Source organism: Augochlora pura, chromosome 4 (assembly GCF_028453695.1).
Source record: "Augochlora pura isolate Apur16 chromosome 4, APUR_v2.2.1, whole genome shotgun sequence".
Taxonomy (NCBI): Eukaryota; Metazoa; Arthropoda; class Insecta; order Hymenoptera; family Halictidae; genus Augochlora; species Augochlora pura.
Window position 1 is genome coordinate 15,501,259 of NC_135775.1, and position 26,447 is coordinate 15,527,705.

Here is a 26,447-nt window from a genome sequence, read left to right on the forward strand (position 1 = left end):
AGGTAGTAGTAAAACATTGAAACTACTATACGAAATTATCAACAGCTGATAATAAATAGTCTATATTATTAAAGAGAGATACTCCTCGTATGTGCTCTTATTAGAAATCTCTACCACAGATTTAAGATTTATGCAGACATTGCATGTAATACTTTTTGTTCTATCTCAGAGTCTGAATTATCGACTCTGTAGAAACTGTTATGGTACGATAGCGGACTCTGCGTAAATGGAACGGTCAGCCAATGAACTACATCCGATTGTTAAATGTGTCTGAAGTGGCTAAATTTACAGCATTGCCAGCGTTTAAAAATACTATGCTTGTAACTTCGCATGAGCTTCATTCTTACTATATAGGGCTCTGGGCATTATGTTTCAACCGTGTTCTATTCGCGTACAGTTGTAGAAGCAGTATCTTTCCACCAAATCCTTTAGGAACCGGGTACAGTCTTAGAGCCTACAATTCCAGAACCCGTACGACAGCAACGGACCAAAGAGCTCACTAGAAATAAATATGGCACAGAAATTACTTTGTTCTGATTGGCTGACATTTTACACCTGGGCAGTGCTGCCCTCGCAGTTTTAAATAAATAGAGAAGTTCTTGGATTTTTCACTCGAGGTCAGTATGTCCAATATTGTCGGGGATTCTATTCAGAATTTGCTCCAAATTGCGAAGATAAGATCTCATAAATGAGATTGAACGATTTTAATGTATTACCAATAGAATCAATTGCCATCATCCAATTCCATTTGTGGTTTCTTCTGCAACTCTCTACAGAATGATGTCGCCCTAATCGAGATCGTCACCTTCTTATTAATCTCTATAGTCATGGTACCGCGCATATATGAAGTCAAGATAACATAAAAACCAGTACGATTGTAATTTATTTAAAACGTGGCTTCATAAAGAATATCACGTATAGATTAGATGATTTTTCGAGAAAGATAATAGAAAAAAATTCCAACTGCGAATACAAATTTTCACACACTTCAAACGAAACCGGAATCTCTTAGCTGAAGGACAGTTAAGACAAGTACTTGTCACGAGCGATCAAAGCTTGGCATCGCTTGTTGGCTCAACTACCTATTATGCCAGCCGAGTACACCTTTCATTGGTCACTGTTTTTCATTAATATAGCAATGAAACCTATTCTAGTATACCTCCAGACCGCAGTAAAATGGTGGGGTTGGGTAGATTCTCACCATTTTGCTGCGATTCCAATATGCAGTTAATCCCACTTAGTAATTCAATTGGTGAATCGTCAGCCAATCAGAGCAAAGAAAATTTCTATATCAAACCTTGATAATGGATTAAGCTGCGGCCTGGAAGTGTGCAAGGATGGATCCTACTCAGTAATGGATACTGTACCTAACCACCAAGAACTTTTTTAATGTATATAGTGTACCATCTTGTATTTTTTATATCATAGTCGTAATTCTCTCTGAGTTTTATGACCAATCACAGCAAAGTGTGGAAATTCGTTATTTTGAATTGAAACAGAGGAGACAACTGAACATTTTTGGCAGGAATCTACTACAGTCGAAGTTGATGTGAGTAGTTTTTACGTTATCCTGTGTCCATATATTCACTAATGTTAATTAAGTGCCAATTTTATTATGTTGTTAAGCAAGAAAGACATTTGTAAAAGAAATTTTCAAACTTAACAGTCTAAATAATAACAGTAGCAGTAATACTTTCATTTATTCTACACCACTATTGTCCTTACTGTGACATTTCATATGAAAAATGTGTGTACTGAAAGAAGTAATCTATAATTTTATAATATTTAATTAATATTGTTTAATAAAATATTTTTTATTAATATTATTTAATTTTTAATTGACTGAACTTCAATAAATTTCTGTATACTAATTTGCATTATTTTAAATTTCAGAACATTGTATGTTTAGCAATGCAGAAGAACAAGAACATGAATACTCAATCGCAACGTGTAATTTCACAAGTACACAATAATTTTAAACAATTACGAATAACAACTAAAGCACCACCTGTGTTAAGTGAAAAATCAGTAGATAATGCAGATGATATAATCACTACCAAGAATGACTGTAATATTTATTTACCAAATAATGAGATAGTAGAAAATACAAACAAATCTATGGAATTGATGCCACCGCCAAAATTACCTCTGTCTTCAAACAAAGCTGGACATACACAAAAGAACAATGATCAAGAAAACGACAAAGAAAACAGAAATGTTAGAGACTTGGAAACAAAGAAGAGTGAAAAACAATGTAGTGCAAAGAATAAATATCAAAGTGAGAAGAAATGGGTTTTAACAGATTTTGATATTGGCCGTCCCTTAGGGAAAGGAAAGTTTGGCAATGTTTATCTAGCTAGAGAAAAGAAATCAAAATTTATTATTGCTATGAAAGTGTTGTTTAAGGCACAAATACAAAAAGCTGATGTAGAGCATCAAGTAAGACGAGAAATAGAAATTCAAACACATTTGAGGTAAGAAAATATATACTTATATTGTACTAAATTTCAATTTTTACTGCGATGGTAATAATAAGTAACGACAATTTGAAATGAAGAAAAATTACATTAACAGGTATTTATTTTTTAATACAGACATCCAAATATACTGAAAATGTTTGGCTACTTTCATGACGATAAAAGGGTATACTTAATTTTGGAATATGCTCCAAATGGAGAGTTATTCAAAGAATTAAATTCACAACCGGAAAAGCGTTTTGATGAAATAAGGACAGCTACATATGTATCTCAGTTGGCAGATGCTCTGAAATATTGTCATAGCAAGAAAGTGATACACCGTGATATTAAGCCTGAAAACTTATTACTTGGTATGAAGGGTGAATTAAAAATGGCAGATTTTGGATGGTCTGTCCATGCTCCTGCTTCCAGAAGAAACACTTTATGTGGAACACTAGATTATTTGCCACCTGAAATGGTTATTGGGAAGACACACGATCATACTGTAGATTTATGGAGTCTTGGTGTTTTATGTTACGAATGTTTAGTTGGAACCCCACCATTTTTAGCTAAAACTTATGAAGAAACATATGTCAGAATAAAGAAAGCTCAATATAAATTTCCAGATCACGTTAGCGAAGGAGCAAGAGATTTAATATCCAAGGTGAGATCTTTTACATTAGTAACTACTAAGTTTTGTTAAAATTTTGCAATGCTAAATTCTTTCTTATTTTTTTTTTAGTTACTAGTTGTTAATCCAGAAAAAAGGTTGCCGTTAGAAGATGTTTTAAAACATCCTTGGATTGTAGAAAATCGAACAACAGAACCATATAATCAACAATGAAATAATTAATTTTAACAAATATTCTTCTATGTTCTACGTGTATAAAGAAGGTATACATAGAAGTTCGCGTCTGAAACGATTTGTCTCATATACGTATTTTACAAATAGAGAACACAGTTCTTGCATCATGTATTTTGGACTGTTATTTTCATTTACTGGGGCTATTACTCTTTTAAAATATATTACTGTGTTATTAATTCTTCGAACTTCTTACTTTACAGAAGTTTCTGAGGATCTGCATTAGACTGACATTTTATTGGCAAGGGTACATATATGTATATTTTAAGAAAACATAACTGTTGAAATAAAACATAATGCAAGAGTATATCACGCGTATATTCAACTTATTCAATAATAAGATTACGAATAATTGTATATAGCTAAATAATTGAATGGATTACTTTTATAAAATAATGACTTCGTCAAAAATAAATTATACAGAATTACGAATATATTGTAACCGGCAACCATTTCCACTACTTTAAGCTGTTATAAAAAAATCACTGAGATCAAATTTAGTTTTTTAAACGAATATTCAGGTAATATTCACTGTCAATAAAACTGCACTATTAAGTTATAACAACTATTCTTTTACAATCCCTTTTTACTATTTGCGTTATGGAAATGGTTATGTAAAATGCGTATGTTAAACATAATTTTATTTATTTATGAAAAAGTACCAAGACAACTCTTTCGCATTACATAGATCTAGTTTTTAGAAAATAAAGGAAAATATAAATTTGTTTAAAATGAAAAATGAAGACTTAACATTGCTACATCTTCGCATAGTAAAGATTAGACTGCTTCGACTATAAAAATAAAGTTAAAGTGTGTACACTTCTTGCTGCATTGTTATTGATCTGAAAGAGTATTTAAAAATGGAAGATTGTTACATACATGTGTAATATTTTTATTTCACGTTTCCATAGGTTCCATAACTACGTCTACTATAGTTGTATCTGTTGGAGTTTCCATTGGATAGTCATCAGATTTCTTTTTAATTGAATATAACTTCTTCAGCTTTTCATAATGTTTTATATCCTGTAAGTTATAATATGTTATTCCAGTATAGAAATGTAGATCATATATTACTGAAAGTGCATACCTTTTCTTGTACAGATGGTCTTATTTTATCAAATGCAGATAAAATATGCCGCATAGAGATTTCAGGCTGACCTGAATAATGTATATCCATTAACTCTCTTAATGCTTCCATGCCGGCTTCTCTGATTAAGGCTGCTAAATCTGCCCCAGTATAGCCATCACACTTAGTATTAAATCCTATTTGTTCAAGGTTTACATCTGCAGCTAATTTTGGTTTAGTTGCATTCTGCATTAATAGTTAAGAATTAGAATAATAGAAATTACCTTAAAACCATTACCTTATTTATATACTTTCAATGCCTAAAATACCTTTGTCAGCGCTCTTAAAATATCAACACGATCTGTTGCAGTAGGTAAATCTACATATAAAATTTTGTCTAATCTTCCTGGTCTTAAAACTGCTGGATCAATAATATCAGGTCTATTGCTAGCAGCCATTAGAAATACTCCTCGACGTTCTTCTACTCCATCCATTTCTGTAAGCATTTGATTAACCACACGCGACGTAGCAGAATTATCGCCATCCGATCGCCTTGGGCACAGAGCATCCAATTCGTCAAAAAATATAACACACGGTGCCGAATTTCGTGCTCTCATGAAACATTGTCGAACAGCTTTTTCACTTTCACCAACGTACTAAAAGAAAGTGAAGTTGGAATTAATATAAAGTGTAATCATGTAACTTTGTCACTTTATATGTAGGTTAATCAGATATTTACTAGCAATTGCTTCTCTTGTAAACGTAAACAATAAATAGGAAAAAATAAGAGAATATATCATAATGATAAAAGTGGGCAAACATTCAAATTTTTAACAGTACGCAAAATATTATATGTAACAAATAATAGAAGTATATATTTGTAAAATAATAATAATTGTACAGTTAGGCTGCTGAATGTTTTCTGCTCATCTGGCAAGTTCTTCCTAGTCGTCAACTTTCCAAATTGCTAAGAAGAGGAAAATTTCCTCTCCCACAAGTCAAAGGGAGGAATTATATCCAAGAAGATCAATTCAGGAAAGTTGTCACCTATGAGGACTTTTAAGCGACCAGGCCCTGAATCTGTATTTCGTAATTTCTACGACCAACCCTTGTAACTATGACATGCACTCTGGAAGGCTAGAATTTTCGCATTCGAAAATTCCTTCCTTTCCACGTTGCGAGTCCGCTACAATATATTTTTCGTTTGTGTACTTATATGACTCTGAATATGACTGTATACTACCTAAATTGTCCCGGTAAATAAAAAATAGCCCTATCTCATATTTTCTTCTTTTGTCGTATTTTCTCATATTTTCTCCATACTTATCCTTTATGAGGAAAACATTGACGAAGAAATGTGTGAATATGCATGAAATAAATACCATATTTAAAAGTTCTGGCCCCTTAACAGATATGAAGTTGATACCAGCTTCATTTGCGATTGCTTTGGCCAATAGTGTTTTGCCACATCCAGGGGGGCCACATAATAATACTCCAGTAGGTGCTGTTAATCCTAAGGCTGTAAAATGCTCGGAATGTCGAACTGGGCCCTAGGTTATTAAATTGAACAGAAAAATGCAACTTAAAAATATATGTTTGACCTGTCTAGATAGATGGAGAACTTGTAATATAATCTTACCAGTATAGCCATCTGTAATTCCTCTCTTATATCTCTTAAGGAACCAACATCATCCCATGTAACATCAGGTACAGTTGCAAAGCCTTCCCTTTTAGCCGATGGTTGAATAACGCGAAGAGCAGTTTCAAAATCACTGTGTTCAATACACAAATTCTTTAACCGTTCTGAAGAAAAGGGTGGATCATTACGTAACCAAGTAAGTAATGTCGCTAAATCTGGTGATTTTGAATTTTCTGGTATCACATCCATCTTGACTGGCGCTTGAGGACTTGAAGCATTGCTAGCCTTGCTTGATTTGGTGATGTTTTCTTGATTCGAAAGAGGAGGTGATTCAATAGTTACTTCTTCATCTGAATTACCAGTATTTTTAAAATTTTCGTTTTCAACATTCGGTTCGGTTTCTTTCGTTTCCGGTGATTTAATATTCGGTTCAGATGTATTTACGTCTTCAAGTATTCTAGTAGAAACAAAATAAATGACCCTATTTGTTATTCACAATACAATGATATATATATATATATATATATGCATCAACCGTTAAAAACATTACCTATCCACAGCCGCCATAGCAGCTTCTCTGATTAGTGCCACTAAATCAGCTCCAACAAAACCTGGCGTTAGCGAAGCTATTGTAGATAAACTAACATCGGGAGCAAGTGCTACTTTCTCTGTATGTACAGTTAAGATGATGGTTCTCGCATCTCTATCTGGTATACCAAGACACACTTCGTGATCAAAACGGCCGGCTCTTCTTAATGCTGGATCTAATGAATCTGGGCGATTTGTAGCTCCAAGTACCAATACTCCGGTGCCATTTTGTTTAAAACTTAATTCTGCATGACAAAATATCATTCTTCGTTGAAAAATTAAATTAAAGGTCGATTAACATACAAAAATTGAAAATTATAATTAATGCGATTTAGTAACAATAACAATTTACCATCTAAACATGATAATAACTGTGCAACAATTCTTCTCTCCATCTCTCTCTGAGCAGTAGCTCTGTGGGGTGCAACAGCATCAATTTCATCTATGAAAATTACACATGGCGAAACTACTAGTGCTTGTTCAAATAAATCTCTAATCCGTGCTTCACTTTCCCCTGATACTCCAGCCACGAGTTCAGGTGCTGCAACTTTCAGCATAGGTATCTCCAATTCCTATGTTGAAAATAAAAAATTAATAATAAAATAGAAAAATATGTAATTATTTATAATCGCATCTTACTCCTGCAATAGCATGTGCCAGTAACGTTTTTCCACATCCAGGTGGACCATGAAGTAAAAATCCTCTTGGTGGTGATATACCAAGTTGTTTAAAGATTTCTGGGTGTTTCATGTGAGCAAGTAGTTTACATACAGTTTTTAAAACTTTGTCACAACCTCCTATGTCAGTAAATGTAACTTTTGGTATTGATAGAGCCACACCTTTGGCTTTTTTCATAAATAAAAATTGATTGTTATCTGTCTCTTTCTCGCGTTGCCTTTTCCTATTAAATTGTTCAATTGGTGTACTAACTGCTGCAATTTGTCGTGCTTCTTTTGTAGGCTGTAAATAAAGTATTATAAAACTTAATAATTTAATATGTAATATAAGTATTTTTAGAACTATATTAATACAAGTAGAACTTTACTATTTTTTCCTGTTCAATGTCTTTAGCAGGTACAGGTGACTCAACATGAGAAGCTGGATTTGGTTTCAACTGTCGGTTTACCAGTTTGCTTTCATCTGTTTTATTATAAGTATTTGATTCTGCTTTATTTGCATCATCGTCACTGCTAATGTCTATTAATTCTTTGTCACTGGAATTCCCATTTTGTTTGCCCTGTGACTTTTTATACATTTTTAACAACATACCTTCCAACATAGTACTTTGGGAATCTGACTAAAATCAATATATTCCTTTTTAGATATGCTACAAAAAATAATATTCATATAACATGCATGTCAATACTTCTATATCAACTTCCTCTTCATCATCCTCATCAACATAAGCAGGCCAGTCACAAGGACAATGTTTTTTTGCAAACATCTTTGTGAGTTCGTCGTATGCTTTACGTACTAGAGCTCTAAATGGGCCTCTTTTTTTTATACGATAATCACGATATTTTCTTTGCAATGTATCTGCCATTTCATTAACATCAATGTAAACTTTACTTTCATTTTCATGCATATACTAAAAATTAAAGATATGTATATTTAAAATACAAAATGTAAACAAATTTTAATCAAAATGCAACTTTAATTATATATTTTTGTAATTACATAATGAATTGAAGTTAAATGTTTTGTAACGAAATATTGTGACCAAATTAATTATACTTAAAGCAACACGTGTAATTTGCAAGCGTTTTATAAACGATGATAAATAATTTCTTTTTACATGAACTTAAATACTATAAATAGTTTGTAAAATTCCTTTGTTATAAAATTTTAAATGTTAATACGTAAATTTACCGCGCAAAGTGCGCATTACGAATGCGTAAACTAGATCTACATAGCTAAGTTAAAAGAATTCTTAAAGGAGAAAATCTACGGATTACCGTTTGTACACGTGAAATCAGTAACTGATCTCGAAGATCTCTATGAGAAAAATCAATTTTCGGTTTATTATTCACAGGTTTCGATTTTGAATCACCGCTGCATCCTTGCAAGGGAATAATATCAATCGACGAATTCAATTTTCCAACTTTCTGCATTTTCTTACTGTCAGGAGTCATGAACGGTTTTATAGAAATCAAATAGTCATCAAATCTTTATGCTTAGCTTTTTGCAGTTTTTAACGTGTGCTACCATGTAATTATTATTGCCAATATTCATTCACTATTCCGTTTCGTAAACTGTAATACGGAAAAGAGGGTACATATATCACGAGAGAAAGAATAACCAACATTCAAAACGGGTTATGTTGGAAGTCTAGAAGTATTGAAGATATATAGATTAGCATACCTGTAGAATTTTTTTCGCATATGTGTAGTATACTTTAGCGCTGCAGTCGTAATTGTATAGTACTGAGACTTACTCCTACATGCTTTTCTTACTCCCTAAACTAACAAACACATCTCCATCATTTGATTGCACATTCAATCCGCAATGGATCCTGTTTCAGTAGTAGCTTTTCAGTAGAAGCATTAACCAATCAAAGCAAAAGAAATTTCTATATCGACCCTCGCTAATGAATCAAACTGCGGCTTGGAGCTGTACAGGAATAAGATCATTACTGTAGTTCTGCTGAATCAAGGATTTCGATCAGAGTTACGTCTCTGATATATACTCCGTGGTCTCCTGTTATACATGTGGACAGTATATATATATATACATATATATATATGTATGCACATATGTTTTGTAGCAGTGTAGCACACATGCGTATTTCACAGAAAACGATTGAGGTATATTTTGTGAAAGCTTCGTATTCGTAGATTCGTACCATATTTTTCAATTAGTCAACGACAAACCATCATGGCGATGGGTTTTAGTTGCGTCTTTCATTTACAGATGAAAAATTCATTGTGATGGTCTGAGCACAGTTTTTCTTGTAATTATTTTCAACATTCACAGGGTCCCAATATATTATTTTGTTTCCGTTATTTTCATTTAAATTAGGAATTTCATTATGGTAAAATTAACAGAGGAGATGGTCGTAGCTCGGACACGAGTGTCCGATTTCTCTGCCGTTAAGAAACTTAATTGTTGGTACGTATTTGAAAAGATGTTACAGTTTGCAAATAAACTCATTTTTCTCCAACGATTAATCAATTTATACAAACAAGGGTATTAAACTGACAAGTTGAATGTTACAAGTATTTTTTTATCATAGATACAACTATGTGATTTACAATTCATTTTTCTATATTCTTAGTTAAGGAGCAATTGTCCATTGTAAAGTATTCTTGGATTTGTTCCATTATTTTATTAACATTTATCGATATTTGTTTATTTAAATTGTAAAATTTTAACCTTTGAAAATCACATAGTTGTTACCTATTATGAAAAACCATTTCATTTCTTCCAATTAATAAATAACATTTACTACAATATAATATAGTAACATGTACAATACACATTTATCGTAATCTGTTATAAATTTCTTGTTATTTTAGGGGTACAGAACTTACTGACGTGAGTATTTTACGAAAAATGAAAAATGTGGAAGTGCTGTCCTTAAGGTAAATAATTTAAATAAAAATTTAGATATTTAAAAATCTATTAAATTCAATTTTACTATGTTTTGTTATAAATTCTCCAACAAAGGTAATATCGAAGTCCTAAATGCTATTATGAAAATTGTATTATTTATAGCTATGATTTAAGTCTTTGAAATCTGTTTGTATCAAGGAAACTCTAGTACACTCCTACTATGGAGAGGTTTATGAAAAACTCAAGATCATAAGCACAACCTACATATGAAGAAGTTGTTCTTCCCACACATTTTGAATTCATTGTAATATATTTTCTTGTGATGAGAGAAAAAGAATTCAATGCTTTTTCACAGTAACATAAAATATTTTTATTTGCAATTGATAATGAATAATAATTCTTTCTCGAATTTTATATGATAATCTTTTCTTAATACATAAACATGTAACTTAATAATTTGCAGTTTCTTAAAAGCAACGTTTTATATTTACATTACATAGTTATGTTTTTTAAAAATTATCTAGCAATGTATTTACTTACAATTTTTAAAGATTATTCAATTTTGTTTGTAAATTTTTTATAGGTGAAAAAAGGTGTTAGTATATTGACGATATTTAAATTTATTTTCAGTGTGAATAATATCAGTACTCTTGCTGATTTCCAATATTGCCTAAGTCTGCAAGATTTGTTTGTAAGGAAGAATAACATTAAAGACTTAAATGAAGTGTGTTACCTTCAAGGTTTACCTAATCTACGAAATTTATGGCTTGGAGAAAATCCTTGTGCTGAAAAAGAAGGGTAATATACTTTCCATTCTGCATCAGTTATTAATATTTAATTTTTTAAAATAACTTGAAATCAATTATTTTTATTAGGTATCGGTTTGCAGTTCTTAGAGCTTTGCCAAATTTACAAAAGCTTGATGATAAAGTGGTTTCAGCAGAAGAAGTACAAGTAGCTGTAACCAGAGGTCATACTCTAGTTCATCCCTTAGATATTGATGCATCTCCACCTCAGTCAGAAGCAGTGAGTCCAGAGGTAAGATTATCCATGAAATATTTTGTAATACATTTTTATAAAATGTTTTCATTTATTTTATCATCAAAGGCTTTATTTAAAACATTCATATAATTTTGTTACTACTGTATCAACTACTGATGATAACTAGTGATCGCTTGCTGTTATTCGTGAGAACTGAGAGATTAAACCTAAGGAGTTCACAATATAAATGCAATGTTCCTTAAGATTTAGATGTGATAATACAGATTCATAACATTATCTTCTATTAGACAATATATTATTTTATTTAAATTACTCCTAGATTTAACCTTTACAGTTTTTATTAATACAGTTGGAATTTTATTTAATATCACTAAGTAAGATAATTAAAACATATTATTGTGTTAATATGTCTTTAACAAACATCCTAACATTTCAATAACATTTACATAATTAGGATATTGTCACTGAATATATTGAAGAAACAGAAGTGATAAGACATCGAAGATATAGTTCATCAAGTGATCAGGTAATATAATATTTAAATGTTCATTTGCTTCTTCAATTTCATTTATAATAATTTTCCGAAAATATTATGACAATTTATTTTGTTTATTCTCATAAACATGTTTACATTAATATGCATATATGTATTACATAAGGATATCTTCTTAGCAAGACGCTTGTTTACAGAGAAGCTATGAGGAAACACAGCATACTCAAGAAGAATATCATGATTCAGATCGTAGAAATGCAAACTATAATGCATCTCAAACTCATCGCTATCCACAAAATAATGTATACACGTATGAAGTGAGTAAACTAATTATTGTGCATACATACATATATATTCTGCATGAGAACTTTTATATTAACTTGTTCTTTCATTCAAAAATATAAGAAATCAAATTATTAATGTACTTAGATTTTAAATTATTTGCTTCTGCATTTATATTAGATTTAGAATGATACTAACTTTCTCATTTAGTATTTGCTAAGCAAAATAATTAACTAACTTAATACCTAATGAATAAGCTTGATTATATCATTGCTCCTTTTATCTGTATTCATACACTAACAGCTACAGAATGGACAGTCAAAGAGTCACAACAAAGATGACACTGTATGTACAGAGTCACGCAACGTCAGTGAAAGTGTGACCACTAACACTGTTGAAATAATTAAGGTATATTTTACAGAATCGCAAAATTATTTTTGCAGCATAATAGTTCGTTTATAGCGTTAACGATAGTTTTTGCATTCATTACTTACATTCATATTCATATATTTAATCAGCTAGAGCTACAACTACAATTTAAAATAGTTTTCTCTAGTAAATAAATTTTATATAACGACATTGATAATCACATCATACATACATACATACATATACATAGCATGTATATAGCATAAGATAGTTCAGCACCAAAAACATGATATATAATTACCAGTTTTTGAGAATTAAGTGTATTCTGTTTCTGTTGAATTCATTGTGTGTATGCTACATATCAATATTTATTTGGCATTGGAATTTAAGTAGAATGCGAAAAAAAGTAATAATTTATTACAAGTTAAAATTAATTTCATAATACTTGCTTTGTCTTATAACAATTAATAAATTATTGGTTTCAAATTAGTATAGAAAAATTTCATTGTTTAATGATTTTTAGGAAATGGATGAACGGCCAGCAGTTTCAAGACATAATGGTGACTATGATGAAAGAAGAACTTGTACAGAATATAGTAGTAATGAAATTCCTCAACGGACATATGCGCCAACGTCTCTACGTACACAATATTCTTCGAATGAGCCTATGGATGATAGACGTTCAGAAAGAAATAGTTACGAATACGATAATACACACAGATCAGAATACGATGAACATCACGAGCAGAGGATAAATACGGAATATGAAGAACACCAACAACCACTTCAGACTAGAAAAACAGTTCACCAAAACGTTGAAAGGGTAAGGTTTGAAATTGCAAATTATGTCGAGAATAAACTTTGCATCAAAATTTGAAAAAAAATTGATAAAAGTATATAAAATATGATATCAGTATAATATTATCTTTGCATACAAAAATAATTTAATTAAATAAGATATAAAAAAATTGTTTTAAATTGCAGGAAGATTCTAATCAAATGCCTGGATGGGTGAGGCATTCTGATAAAGAAAAATGCAGATCTCAATTTTATTATCACAGAAGACCTGTTACAAGGGTAAGATTTCCCCATCTTAAAATTTGATATAATGATATTCAGGTACTACGTTATTTGTCTTTCAATTTTAGAATTCAAATATATTATCAGCAGTACTTTGCTTAGTTAAAGAACTTGATTACCCAAGTTTGGAAGTGGTAGAAATGGCTGTTAGGAATCGAATGGAGGAATTGGAGGAATGATGTTTCTGACACCGTCCCCAAAATGCTCAGGGGGCGGTGGTCTTATCTCAAATGGGCAGCGTATCTTCAATTCCAAGTCCAGAATTCTCAGACTCTCTCGACTCTACAATAATCCCCTGTCAATGCGTTGAAAATGATGCAAATTGTAATCTTAATCATCACACGTGTGAGAGACATTCGACTGATGATATCACTGAAAAACGTCCAATTCGTCGAAATGGATGTATGGACGCTGGCTCAACGCGAAATTCAAAAAATGTATCGATAGACCCAAGCCCAAGGTATTTCGGAAATAATCGGTCCGCGTCTAAACTTAGGGATTCGGTACCGGACAATTTGATGTCAGTAGTCAGTAACAGCGAAGAAAGAAAAACGAACGACGTTAGAAGAGTGGCAAGTAGTGATAGCATTCCTCGAGGCGGATATACTGGTTTAACTTTGAGTCCAGGCTGCAGAGTTTTAAGTCAAGATTGTGTAAGAAGATCGAAAAGCCCTGACGTTAGAAACACGATTGTCCCTCTACGATATATTCAATCGGCGAAAGGTACTTGGACATATAATTTATAAGTTAAATTGTAAATTATGATAATATACTTTCTTGAAATGAGGAGATTCTTTTAGAAATGTGTTTGAAGAAATTTCGAAATATTATTGATTCAATCATTAAATTATCTAAACGGAATGAGATAATTGGCAAGTTTCTTAGGAAGAAAGATATATATTTATGTATATAATACATATAATAAATATATATTATGTAATATTATAATATATAAAATATTTATATATTATATAATTATATTGTATATATTATATTATAGAAATCTATATTATATATATATATACACACATATACATTCATATACATATGTATATGTGTATGTATATATGTATGTGTATAGGTTATACGTATATACGAGAATCGATTGTGATATTTCTACAAGGAGTGAAAGCTATTAAATACCCTTATACATATTATAAAAGACATAAGTATTCCCAAAGTAAGATGACATGGTTACCAATTTCAAGTAAACAGTATAAAAATCAAAAGAGATTAATGTTACAATCTCTAAACCAAATTAAGATTTGTTATGTTAATAATTTAATTTGTTGAAATACATTAATTCCAAAAAGTTGATTCATCATTTATGTGATTGAGATTAAAATTCAAATAATTTTTCAACATTTGTTTATTTATACAGACGTGATACATGCATGTACTTGAAATTTTGTGGCTGATTGTTAGGTAACATGACATTTAAAATCTACTTTGTATACAGAGTGGAGTAATTAAATGGAAACACCTGAAAATCTTCGTTATACATATATGATCATATGAAAAAATCTTCTATAGTAATGTGATACTAGTTTAATCTCATAATAAAACATTTTTGTTATTTACACTACTTTTTCAGTGAAACTCTAAAATCAACTTTATTTATGTTCAATGAAATTATTTTGTACTATTTTTTGGTAGAGATATTTTTGTATGATCATAAATAACGGAAATACCTGCTTAAACGTTTTCATTTAAACCTCCTATCCCATTAAAAGGCATGCAATCAAATCAATTTTATGCCGAAGTAGATATTTTTTTCATACATATGAAATGATTTTTATTTAAGTATATTATTAAACTTAAGTTTGACATTTGTCAAAATCTAACAGTTTTAATGTGCAATAATTTATATTAGTAGATTATGATGTGTACAGGATACTTAAAAAGTCTTCAGCAGTGTTTTTAAGATTTTTGAGGCAATTATTGAACACCATTACATACTGCATTTAACTTTTAATACATTTTTGTGTACTCAAATAGTATCTGTGACTGTAAAAACTTATGTACTGATTTCATTATTCCTCATTGCTTTCACTTTCGCTATGGAATTTATTTATTCACTCTGTTATAAACATTGTAATGGTGTCATTAACATTTATTGCATAGTACTGTAATATAGTACTTAAAATGATATAAAATACGGGGTAACGAAATAACAAAATGGAAGAAGGATATACCTGTGCAATAGAGTGTACCATAGGTTAATATTAAACTGAAAAATGTGCGTGGCATATTTGGTTTAGAACTTGCGTGCATCAGTAATTAATAACTGACAAAAAGAACTAAAAGAAAAAGGCTACTAAATTATTTCTAGGATCTAAACCGTTCCACTTAACTGAGCCAATTTTCATCGTAGATTTAAGATATTTTATAAAAATGCGGAATACATCTTTTGTTACATATAACCGTCCAATTGTATTATTTTATAACTGAGTAATGTTACTGTTGTTTATATTGTTGTAACTATTACCATTAATCGTTTAATATCTGATTTCATATATGATGCAGGTAATAACAATTTGTGGTTTATTTGAAAAAAATTTTATAAAGTTAGAAAATAAAAAGAACAATTGCAAAAACGTCTTTCATTCTGAACATATTAATTTTGCATAATTTGTGTAGACTGTTGATTATGAGTGTTGCCTATGACGTCGAAGTCATAGACTGAAATAAATTTTATTATTCGCTAAATATTATATGTATGTATTGAGACTATAAAATTATTAATTGTTATAAGTTAAAACTTTTTACTATTTAATGTATACAATTATAATAACTTGCTGCAATTAAAGGTATTTATGTGTTTTAAGAAATAAACTAAATGTAAAAATAATTTTGTGTAGATTATCTTTACATACCGATAATAAATTCTCAGTAACAATATTTAATATGAAAGGACAACTTAGAATTATAAAAACGATTGTTAGCGGCTATAACGTATGAAGTGTTACGCTGTCTCTAAATATAACACGTCAATTAATTTTATGTACACTACTGTTGTCAGGACAACGGTGTGGATAGAGTAATTGTTACGCGTATTGAACGTCGAAACTGGTAAAACACTTTAGTTCTTGGTGACAGTGAATCCTATTAAGAAATTGGTATAAAAATGTATAACTACGTAACACCAATACTTTATTTAAATATGGGTGGTGAAATGTTGTATGTTCTACAACAGAGATTGAAGGCACAGAAGATTAGTGTTGACAAATCTATACAAGGCAAGTTTATAATTCCTTTGCAATAAAATTATTTTTTATAGTTTATAAGAGAAATTTATAGCATTTATTAACACTATTTACATACTGAAATATTGATTTACATTATAGAATAGCTTTATCTCACTATCATAAATTAAAGATCTACTTAATGAAAATACTGCTTTGTTTTTAGTGCTGGAAGGTGTAACAACTGCTTTACTTAGTCCTAAAATATTGTCTTGTATATTCGAAGAAGAATCAACGAGTGGAATGACTGGTTTAAGATCAACTTTAGAGGCTGTTGTATTATCATCTATTGTAAAACTTGATGCGAGTAGTATGGATAAATTATTTGATCTCATGATCATGATGGTGAAATATCAGTTAACTGCAGCTACTGGCCCTAAAGAAGTTATTCTTCTAACATTAAATCACACAGATGCAATGCGTGATATGGTCAGTCATCCTACTGCACAAAGATGCCTTGGAATGCTGCACCAGATGATTATTGACGTAGGCAAATTGTATTTCCATTACATAATTTGTTTACGCTAACTTCATTTGTATTAAATGCCCATTATTTGTTGCATAGATATACGAGGATTTAACTTGTGATGAAGTGTGGAGTATTAGACATAATTGTTTGAAAGAATTAGAGACATATTGCGTAAGAGTTTCTCTTCTTCTTAGGTTTGGATTGCAAAATGACGATGGTAGTTTTAATGTAACATCCCGAAAATATGATGAAAAATATGAAGAAAACAGAAGTACTTTTTCCGACATGAAGCTACGTGACATGCATCGAAAAAGCTCCTTTGATGGATCGTTCAATCTTTATGGTGAACGTGGTACTATACTGGGTAAAAATATGTAAGTAACGAAGAAGATAAAACATTCGCTTGATAAAATAAATACGTACTTAATAAATATGATATAGGTATGCAATGACCAGTGAAATGTTGAAGCTAACAAAGAAGGGAGGAAATGAAGATATGCAAAATAGTGGTGCAAAAGCAGAACTTGGCATGTTGGCAATTCAATTGGGGACTGAAGAAACTTCATATACAAGACCTTTTACTTTGAATTTATTTTCAAACAATGTTCATGACAGTGAAAATATCGAAAAAGACAATACTGATCCAAAAGAGGCAAACACAAGTGATAGAGTTGATATCAAAAATCAAAAAACAGTGTATAATGAAGATTATAAAGCAAAACTTGATAATGTTCGTGCAGATTTTTCTGAAGACAAACTTAATGACTTAGAGAATCAAATGTTAATATTAGATATGTTAGAAAAAGCAGAATAATTTCACGCAATATAATTTTAAGTTATGTAATAAAAACACAACATTTTTATGCACATTTTATCTATAATTGTATACAATTATCTTTCTGTACAAATAAATGTTTCTTTATGTAATATTAAAATAGTACAGTATGTGTACTACTCACATAAATTCTAAACCTTTATAAAATGCAGCTGTTTCATTGAGAATAGAATACTTTTATTTTCTATGCAAAGAAAGTTTAATAACTTTAATGTTTGGTCATATCTAAAATATACTTTACTCCAGTTCGACCATCAACACTAAGTGCATTTACAACAGCTTCTTGGAACTGACAAAATGGGACTAACTTATGTGGTGGAACTTTAAGCTTTTTCTCTTGGAATAATTTTCCTAGTTCACTAAACATGTCTACACGTTCTTTGGAACTTTTATTATTTTTTGTCCATGCTGTCATCCAGAATCCTTTTAAACTTATATCCTATACATATTATGAAATTATTAATAGTTATCTCAAGCTCAGTGATAATATAAATTATTTTACACATTTTAGTTATAATTACAAAATTAAAAGTACCTTAAAAATAAGTGCAGAAGTTGGAACTGTTAAAGGTTCCCTGGACATACCACCATAAGTTACCATAACACCTCCAGGTGCTAAATGTCTCAAAACATCCAATGCATTTTGTCCACATATACAGTTGAGAGCCAATTTTGGAGGTGCTAACTTCTTGCTTTTAAATATTTGAGTTTTTCTTATATCAGTTTCAGTTAATATTTCGTCTGCACCTAAACTAGTTAAATGATTCTAAAAGAACATAAAAATGTTATACATGTTTAAACATAGAATATGTTATTCTTTTCCTTGCCTTCAGTTCTTCTAAATTTGGTCTGTCTCTGATAACGCTAACGGATTTATAATTCCATATTTTACATAATTGTATGACCATTTGTCCGACCGCAGAATTTCCACCATTTTGAATCACAGTGTCTCCTGGTTTCAATAATACAAAGTCTTTCAACATTCTATATGCAGTACAAGGATTTACATTCAACATACTGGCTTCTATCTTTCCAACGTCTTTTGGAATCTAAGAGTTTTGTAACGGATTAGACCATTAATCCAACTATATACATTTTAAGCTCCTAATTACTTTGTACCTTCATGAGTTCTCCTGAATTGTAAGTTGCATGTGTTCTCCACGTACCCAGATTTGCATCATTTGGAATAATTCTGTCACCGACAGTTAGATTCTTAACATTAGGTCCAACAGCTATTACTTCGCCAACTCCTTCATTACCTGGAGTAGCTGGTAAAGATGGTTTGCTCGGATATTTACCTTGTATTGTGTTAATGTCTGCTGGATTAACAGGTGCTAATAACCATTTCACAGAAACCTTTATAAAGAACAATATTTTATAATAAGCAATTTTGCAAAGACAAATTTTAAATAATTTGACTGATTAGTAAAAGACAAATTACCTCATCATTTTTTGGTTGATTAATAGTTTGTGTTGTTATATGTAAAACATCTGCAGGTTCCCCATATTCTTTGTAAAGTAAGGATTTTACAGAATCTATTTTCAAATCTGTGCCCATTCCACGAATTAATGTAAAGTTTGTTTTAATCGTTCGTGAAACCGGCAAAATGAACTGTCTTACATAAATAACCATTTTGAGGTTTAATGTAAGTTCTGAAATTTGTATACTAATTATCGAAAGGTGAATAGTTTACTGAGTTCTTATTATAAAATCAACAATATTTTATAAAAGGAAATATTTAAAAATTCGGTTTTAGGTTCGATGAACGTATTAGGAAATACTACATTCTTGTGTTCGAGAAGTATGATTCAGAGTAAAAGTGACAACGTTACTCGACACGTGTCATTGAATTTGTAAAATATTTAAAAAATTCGTAAACAATCAAATTTCTACCCTCTCGTAACAGAATGTTTATGTATCCAGTGTTATCCAACAATAAAAATTCTCTGCTGAGAGTTTGATAACCTCGAATGATTACAGTCACAGTGGTTACAGTCAAGTCAGTCAGTAGTTGTTTGACACTTTGATACGTGACATCATGCTTGTGATTTAATTTACGTGTTACGATAACAATTAGTTTTGAGTTGTGTTATGTAAATAAAAGACACGAGTACGTAAATTACCATGCATTAAGTAATCTTTCTATCTTGGTAAAAAAGAACCGTTATATTTTAATTGGAGCTTATGTATGTTTTTGTATGTAGTACATAGTTCTATCCATTTTTCTTTGTTAGACAGTTGTATGTAATGACTCTTTGTAGCAGATTAAGCAGCGCAGTTTCACGTGATTCAGTCAATTACCAATTATGGTACATGTTAACATATTTAATTAAAACTAATGTATATTTCCAGGAAGTGAGAAAATGATAGCCTCAGAACTAGGGTCAACAAACAATGAGCTTGGTCATATTAAGATTGGAAGTGAAAAAGCCCCATTAATCAATGGAAGAAGTGTTCTTTACAGACTAAGTAATTTATTCAAAATTAGAAGAGTACAACATTCCGAAGGAGATGGATATGTTGAATTTGGTAGTTTGGGTGCAGATAGTGGTCGCACCCTTGGAACATTTGCTGGTGTGTTCAGTCCTGTTACATTATCTATGTTCAGTGCCTTAATTTTTATACGAATGGGTAAGAAACTTTTTCTATATAATAATATAGCCCGATGGATTATTAAAAAAATATTTTAATATTATTTTGATGTTATAATAGAAGTTTGATATTTTAGGCTACATTGTGGGCAATGCAGGATTACTGGTAACTTTGGTACAATTTGTGATTGCATACGGAATTTTATTATTCACTGTTGCATCTGTGTGTGCAATTTCAACAAATGGAGCAGTCGAAGGAGGGGGAGCATATTGTATCCTTACCAAATGATTGTTTTCTTTTGTTAAATACTTTTACTATCTTTAATAATTAGTAAGCTGTTAAGAAAAAATGTCATACGTCATTCAGAGATAAGTTATCAGTCACAAGTAAATTCATGTATTTAACACACCAATTTGCTTATATCTATCATTTTTAATTGCCATTGCATTCAATCAAATAATGAGGTTCGAAATTATTACTATTTATGATATCAATTTGTACATTCTGTATACACTTCATGAAGTTTATATTAGGACTTTATAACACTACTCTTTTTCTTATAAAATATTGTACAGTTATGATTAGTCGTACTCTTGGGCCAGAATTTGGTGGTTCTATTGGTACATTATTTTTTATGGCTAACATTGTGTCAAGTGCACTTTGCATCTCTGGATGTGCTGAAGGACTGATAGAAAACTTTGGGCCATCTGGCTATTTATCTGGCAAGAGTGCTCTTATCCCAGATGGCAGATGGTGGCGATTTCTGTACTGTTCTGTACTAAACACTGCCAATTTATTAGTGTGTTTGATAGGAGCAACAATGTTTGCAAAAACGAGTGTGGCTATTTTGGCTATTGTTTGTGTTTGTCTATCAAGTGTTTTTATAAGCTTTTTATCACAAGAACATATGGAGGTAATAATATATTATACAAAAAAGAATTCAATTATTTGATTTTATATATGAAGCAATTTTTAATGTAATTTTTTTTTACTGTAGATACCAATTCCAGATGCAAACACACTAGTTCAAAATGCTACTGAACATGTCAATGGTACTTATACAGGGTTGTTATCATCTACTCTTATAAATAATCTTTATTCAAACTATAGTTATGATTACTCAAGTAGTGGAGCAATGACTAGTTTTGCAAGTGTATTTGGTGTATTATTCAGTGGCGTAACTGGAATAATGGCAGGAGCAAATATGAGTGGTGATTATCAAAAATGTTTAATGATTCATTAGATATTTATATCGATTTAATTTTTTGTATAATTTACCAATAATATATTATAATTATTTATAGGCGAATTAAAAAATCCTGGCAGAAACATTCCACATGGAACATTATCAGCAGTATTGTTTACATTCATATGTTACATCCTTTTATCTCTTTTGACAGCTGCAAGTACAAGTCGATTTTTGCTGCAAAATAATTTTATATACATGATGCCAATTAATATTTGGCCACCATTCGTAGCAATTGGCATATTAACAGCGACGTTTAGTGCTGGATTGAGTAACTTAATAGGATCGAGCAGAGTAATAGAAGCGTTAGCGAAAGATAATGTATTTGGTAAATTCGAATTTGAATTTTTTATAGAAACAATTATCGTTCTTACATTTTTAAAATTGAATACTTTTGATGATTTTAGGATCCGGATTAAATTTTATAACGCAGGGAACGTGGAAAGGGAATCCAATTGCAGCAGTTTTTACTTCATGGACTTTAGTTCAAGTAATTCTACTCGTAGGTTCCTTGAATACTATAGCTCAAATTAATTCGGTATTGTTTTTATTAAGTTATTTGGCTACCAATTTGGCTTGCCTTGGACTTGAGCTTGCAAGTGCTCCAAACTTTAGGTATAATTTAATTTGTGTTTTTGTTACATTAACTGCAATTGTTAGTTCTTCATAGACGACATTTTAAATTTTCGTATGTCTCTTTACAGACCCACGTTTAACTACTTTACGTGGCATACAGCGACAATTGGACTTTTAGGAACATTAATTATGATGTTCGTTATAAATAGCATTTATGCTTCCAGTAGTATAATATTGTGTTTAATATTAATTATCGTATTACATTTATTTTCGCCGAGTAAAAATGCACCATGGGGAAGCATCTCGCAAGCACTGATATTCCACCAGGTCAGAAAATATTTATTGATGCTTGATTCGCGTAAAGATCACGTAAAGTTTTGGCGACCGCAAATGCTGTTAATGGTAGCATCTCCACGATCAGCATGCCCGCTTATAGATTTTGTAAATGATTTAAAAAAAGGAGGACTGTATGTCATTGGGCATGTCAAAGTTGGAGAATTTTCGGGTCAAAATGTTGATCCTACCATAGAAGAATATCCACATTGGTTGAGCTTGGTTGATCATATGAAGGTAAAAGCATTTGTTGAGTTAACAGTTACAAAAACTGTGCGCGAGGGATTGCACCATTTAATAAGAATATCTGGAATGGGAGCAATGAAACCCAATACAATTGTTCTTGGTTTCTACGACGAAGAAAAGCAAATGGATTTTTTCACTAACTCTCAATATGCGACAGATATATTTGAAAATGTTTCAACATTCCCGAATAGCACTGCATTTCCACTGAGACAGTCAAATGCTGAGAAAAATGTAGACCCAGTACAATATGTTGGCATGTGTTCGGATGTTTTAAAAATGAAAAAGAACTTATGTTTATGTAGAAATTTTCATACACTAAATAAGTCTAACATAGCAAAGTAAGTATACGATTAATATCTTTGTTTATTGATAGAATTTGTATTCGTTGTTGCAAGTTGTGTATATTTCAACTTGTTTTCATTCCCATGAATTTTCTTTATAGGAATATTAACTTAAAGTATATCGACGTATGGCCTGTAAACTTTTTCCAACCAACTGATCAAGATCCGTTTGATACAGCGTCATTGTTCATGCTCCAACTCGCGTGCATTATCAACATGGTACCTGTGTGGAAAAATTTACACCTGAGAGTGTTTCACTGCGAAATTTCAGACAGCGACACAAGTTTAAATATTTCAGATTCGCAGAACGCAATAAGCGAATATCCTAGAGTTTCTAACGAGCATCGTATTAGAAAATTATTGAACATGTTAAGAATATCAGCATCGATTACTAAAATTCCTAATTGGAGTACACAAGTACGAGGATTACAAGGCAGACCGCTCATCGAATCAAGAGTGGATTCTCAATATGAATCAAGCAGTGAAAGCAGTGACAACGTTTTAAGTAATGTCTCGCGTGCTTATATTTTGAGGTACATATTAATACGTATTCATTTGATAAGATAAATCTCAAGGGATCAAATTTAATATAAACACATTTTATATTCTTTTTAGCGTAAACCAATTAATTAGACAGTATTCTTCACAAACTGCAACAACATTCATTTATTTGCCTGCACCACCAGTATGTAATACTTGGGACGAAGAAACCATGTATCGTCAGTATCTTCAACTGTTGACAGAATTGACAGCAGATTTACCACCTATACTATTAGTGCATGGCGTGAGTGCTGTCACATCGACAACACTCTAACATATGTACATGTAGGAAAGTATCTTTTTACTGTGACAATTTTAAAACGCAGATATTATTTATTGATTCGATTATCTTACGTTAAGTTGTCAAACTATTGGCATTTAAATATATTTTATGAAGTAGATATTGGTATTCAAGATATAAAAAGTATTGGACATACTTTATTTAATGTATTATTTTATTAGAATTAAACTTACATAATTAATCAGTTAAATATTATTACTGATTTTTTATTGCAATAAGCAAAGCTTAATCTTCTAACAGAAATAGTTTGTTACTGTGATAACGAAATTAATCAATAAGAGACTTTCCAGAAGTGAATATTTTTTAAGCATGTAAAAATCTTTATTGAAAAAATATATAACCTTTATTTTAACGTATTTCACATATGAAACTATTTCCATATAATTTTTTATACACTACACTTTATATACCACACTTACTCTAAGAATAGGCATAAATCAGTAATTGTAATAAATGCAAATTTAAAACAGTGAGTCTTCTATCATTTCGAGCTCTGAGATGTTTTTCTGTTCTTTTAAGAGAAAAGAAAAGAACCAAGGAAGGGGAAATTAAAGAAATAAGGGAAATTACATAAATCAGTATTTCTTAATTTTCTTATTTCATGATTGATGAAGAATAAGATAGCACTATATAGAACTCCCTTTACACACGGAATGGTTGATACCGTAATAAAATGTGTTTTCTGCGATTTTGTTAAGATATTATTAATAAAAGACCCGAATTGCCGCTATTCGTTCACCGTATTTACACCTTGATTGGGTCGCAGTTTTTGTTAATAACTCAATAACGAATCTGTAACCAATATTTTTGCTCAAAAGAAAGTTATTTCAAATCACCTGAGAAATTTACTCTCTACTGAGTGTAACAGGAGTTTTGAAACACTTTGTAGATATAAAATTAAATTTATATCGAGAATTTTTATTACTTTTATGGAGTGTCACTTTTTAACGGCGACGGAATAAGTTTTTTGCTGATCCAAATTTCGTTCCCAAATAAATATTGCAACTAGGGCAATAGTGAGCTGCGTTTTTGAACTTCGTCATGCAATACGGTACCATGCACATGCTTTGATATCGAGATATAGTGGATTTTCAATGAAAAATAATGATTGATTAAACAGTATGATACGTATATCATATTAATTTTAACAATATGAAATTTAAAAGAAAAAAATTAAGTTTTTCAAAGTTTTTATAATGGGAACTATTTTTCGTTATATTTATACTAACCACACAGGAATCAATGTTGCAGCCAGCTTGTGCGTGTCATGGGTACTATAATAATAGACATCCGTTTTTATATAACTTAAGCAATTTGGGCAAGTCATTTTGTGTGGATATTTATCGAAGTCAGTATGCTCTGGAAGCAATAATGTTTTGTTAATACGTTGCAAAGTGGCACACAATCGACAAATTTTGTTGTCTTTGGAGATAAGCTAGTTTTCAACTGATTTAATTTACCTTGTCTCGTGCGAGGATATCTTCGTCTGAATAGTGAGTTTACAACTTTTTTAACTGATTTGAAATTATGGGGTCGTTTCTTTTCTCCGCTTGAGCGAAATACATGATGTTCTCTTACGGTACGTACAAGCCCCCCCTTACTAGGATATACGTCTTCAAGGTAAATATTATCTTTTTACATTAGGTGTATAATTTTGTATTACATTGATTAAACACAAGATGAAATTGATAATCGAAACTATTAAAGACTGTGTAATACATACGTAAAATGTGTTTAATGTCCGATTTATTTTCTTGCTCCATAAAATAATTAAAAACCTTGATGTATTTAGTTCAACTTTAACTATAGATGTAGGTGCAACTCATATTTGTACTTCTTACGTTTCATGCAAATATCACTATCGAATATGTTTCATAGGCAGATTATCAAATATGTTCAATTCGTAGAGCAATTGTTTAGGTTCGAGATCGTAACCAATCTTGTCGCCGCGATATTTTTCTAAGTTATTTAGTATCCTTATCGTTGCTGTTTTGTATTTTTGTAGTCTTTCGTTTATTGTTGTTACTTTTATTTCATTATTGTTATATCGTTATTTTGTTAATTGTTATTGTTTACACACACACACACACACACACACATATATATATGTATATTCGCACTGTTTGCTAATATTATATGTACTGTTGAACATGAGCTATTAAACCTTAAGGTTTTATACCTTCGATATGATCCCTTTGTGATCAACAATTTTTTCTGAAGGAATTACCAGATAGCTGGAGTAAGCTTTTTGAAGTTAGTTTTCTCTAAGTGATTTGAAGCAAATACATAGATTTTAAAACACATGAGAATATTGAAGTTAATATATTATGTTT

At 30.8% G+C, this 26,447-nt stretch overlaps 7 protein-coding genes across 13 annotated transcripts; 4 read left to right on the plus strand and 3 right to left on the minus strand.

Annotated features, from left to right (window-relative positions):
- The first annotated feature begins 1,520 nt into the window (after positions 1-1,520).
- LOC144468903 (aurora kinase C) lies at positions 1,521-3,781 on the plus strand. The gene is made up of 4 exons (XM_078178706.1): positions 1,521-1,549; positions 1,894-2,474; positions 2,595-3,120; positions 3,199-3,781. Exons 2-4 carry the CDS (start codon positions 1,912-1,914, stop codon positions 3,298-3,300), a joined length of 1,191 nt encoding a protein of 396 aa, XP_078034832.1. The 5' UTR covers positions 1,521-1,549; positions 1,894-1,911; the 3' UTR covers positions 3,301-3,781.
- Positions 3,762-8,925, minus strand: Smid (nuclear valosin-containing protein-like smid). The gene is made up of 11 exons (XM_078178704.1): positions 8,567-8,925; positions 7,978-8,199; positions 7,657-7,908; positions 7,251-7,571; positions 6,964-7,183; positions 6,574-6,856; positions 6,024-6,480; positions 5,767-5,934; positions 4,714-5,040; positions 4,406-4,630; positions 3,762-4,341 (listed from the first exon to the last, which is right to left on the minus strand). The coding sequence occupies exons 1-11, from the start codon at positions 8,741-8,743 to the stop codon at positions 4,216-4,218; spliced, it is 2,778 nt and encodes a 925-aa protein (XP_078034830.1). The 5' UTR covers positions 8,744-8,925; the 3' UTR covers positions 3,762-4,215.
- Positions 8,926-9,402: 477 nt separating this feature from the next.
- On the plus strand, positions 9,403-16,074 carry LOC144468270 (uncharacterized). 5 transcript variants are annotated; one of them, XM_078177609.1, is made up of 10 exons: positions 9,403-9,719; positions 10,127-10,192; positions 10,794-10,961; positions 11,039-11,201; positions 11,620-11,691; positions 11,838-11,975; positions 12,244-12,348; positions 12,833-13,132; positions 13,294-13,386; positions 13,458-16,074. In XM_078177609.1, exons 1-10 carry the CDS (start codon positions 9,640-9,642, stop codon positions 13,566-13,568), a joined length of 1,296 nt encoding a protein of 431 aa, XP_078033735.1. In that variant the 5' UTR covers positions 9,403-9,639; the 3' UTR covers positions 13,569-16,074. The 5 variants fall into 5 exon arrangements, with proteins under 5 accessions (XP_078033735.1, XP_078033736.1, XP_078033738.1 ...); XM_078177610.1 differs by having other exon boundaries at positions 11,856-11,975; XM_078177612.1 differs by lacking the exon at positions 12,244-12,348.
- Positions 16,075-16,411: 337 nt separating this feature from the next.
- Oscp1 (Organic solute carrier partner 1) lies at positions 16,412-18,043 on the plus strand. The gene is made up of 4 exons (XM_078177617.1): positions 16,412-16,628; positions 16,801-17,120; positions 17,200-17,477; positions 17,545-18,043. The coding sequence occupies exons 1-4, from the start codon at positions 16,517-16,519 to the stop codon at positions 17,915-17,917; spliced, it is 1,083 nt and encodes a 360-aa protein (XP_078033743.1). The 5' UTR covers positions 16,412-16,516; the 3' UTR covers positions 17,918-18,043.
- On the minus strand, positions 18,003-20,158 carry LOC144468272 (enoyl-[acyl-carrier-protein] reductase, mitochondrial). 2 transcript variants are annotated; one of them, XM_078177615.1, is made up of 6 exons: positions 20,063-20,158; positions 19,380-19,591; positions 19,058-19,294; positions 18,766-18,987; positions 18,474-18,704; positions 18,003-18,377 (listed from the first exon to the last, which is right to left on the minus strand). In XM_078177615.1, exons 1-6 carry the CDS (start codon positions 20,067-20,069, stop codon positions 18,147-18,149), a joined length of 1,140 nt encoding a protein of 379 aa, XP_078033741.1. In that variant the 5' UTR covers positions 20,070-20,158; the 3' UTR covers positions 18,003-18,146. The 2 variants fall into 2 exon arrangements, with proteins under 2 accessions (XP_078033741.1, XP_078033742.1); XM_078177616.1 differs by lacking the exon at positions 20,063-20,158 and adding an exon at positions 19,833-19,976 and having other exon boundaries at positions 18,005-18,377.
- On the plus strand, positions 19,646-24,470 carry LOC144468269 (solute carrier family 12 member 9). Of its 2 annotated transcripts, XM_078177607.1 has the most exons (10): positions 19,646-20,049; positions 20,292-20,570; positions 20,668-20,802; positions 21,107-21,444; positions 21,529-21,742; positions 21,836-22,105; positions 22,185-22,392; positions 22,482-23,270; positions 23,375-23,806; positions 23,889-24,470. In XM_078177607.1, the coding sequence occupies exons 2-10, from the start codon at positions 20,303-20,305 to the stop codon at positions 24,085-24,087; spliced, it is 2,853 nt and encodes a 950-aa protein (XP_078033733.1). In that variant the 5' UTR covers positions 19,646-20,049; positions 20,292-20,302; the 3' UTR covers positions 24,088-24,470. The 2 variants fall into 2 exon arrangements, with proteins under 2 accessions (XP_078033733.1, XP_078033734.1); XM_078177608.1 differs by lacking the exon at positions 19,646-20,049 and having other exon boundaries at positions 20,160-20,570.
- A 588-nt stretch (positions 24,471-25,058) lies between these two features.
- Positions 25,059-25,877, minus strand: LOC144468439 (uncharacterized). The gene is made up of 4 exons (XM_078177897.1): positions 25,838-25,877; positions 25,575-25,727; positions 25,344-25,473; positions 25,059-25,179 (listed from the first exon to the last, which is right to left on the minus strand). The coding sequence occupies exons 1-4, from the start codon at positions 25,875-25,877 to the stop codon at positions 25,059-25,061; spliced, it is 444 nt and encodes a 147-aa protein (XP_078034023.1).
- Positions 25,878-26,447: the final 570 nt, after the last annotated feature.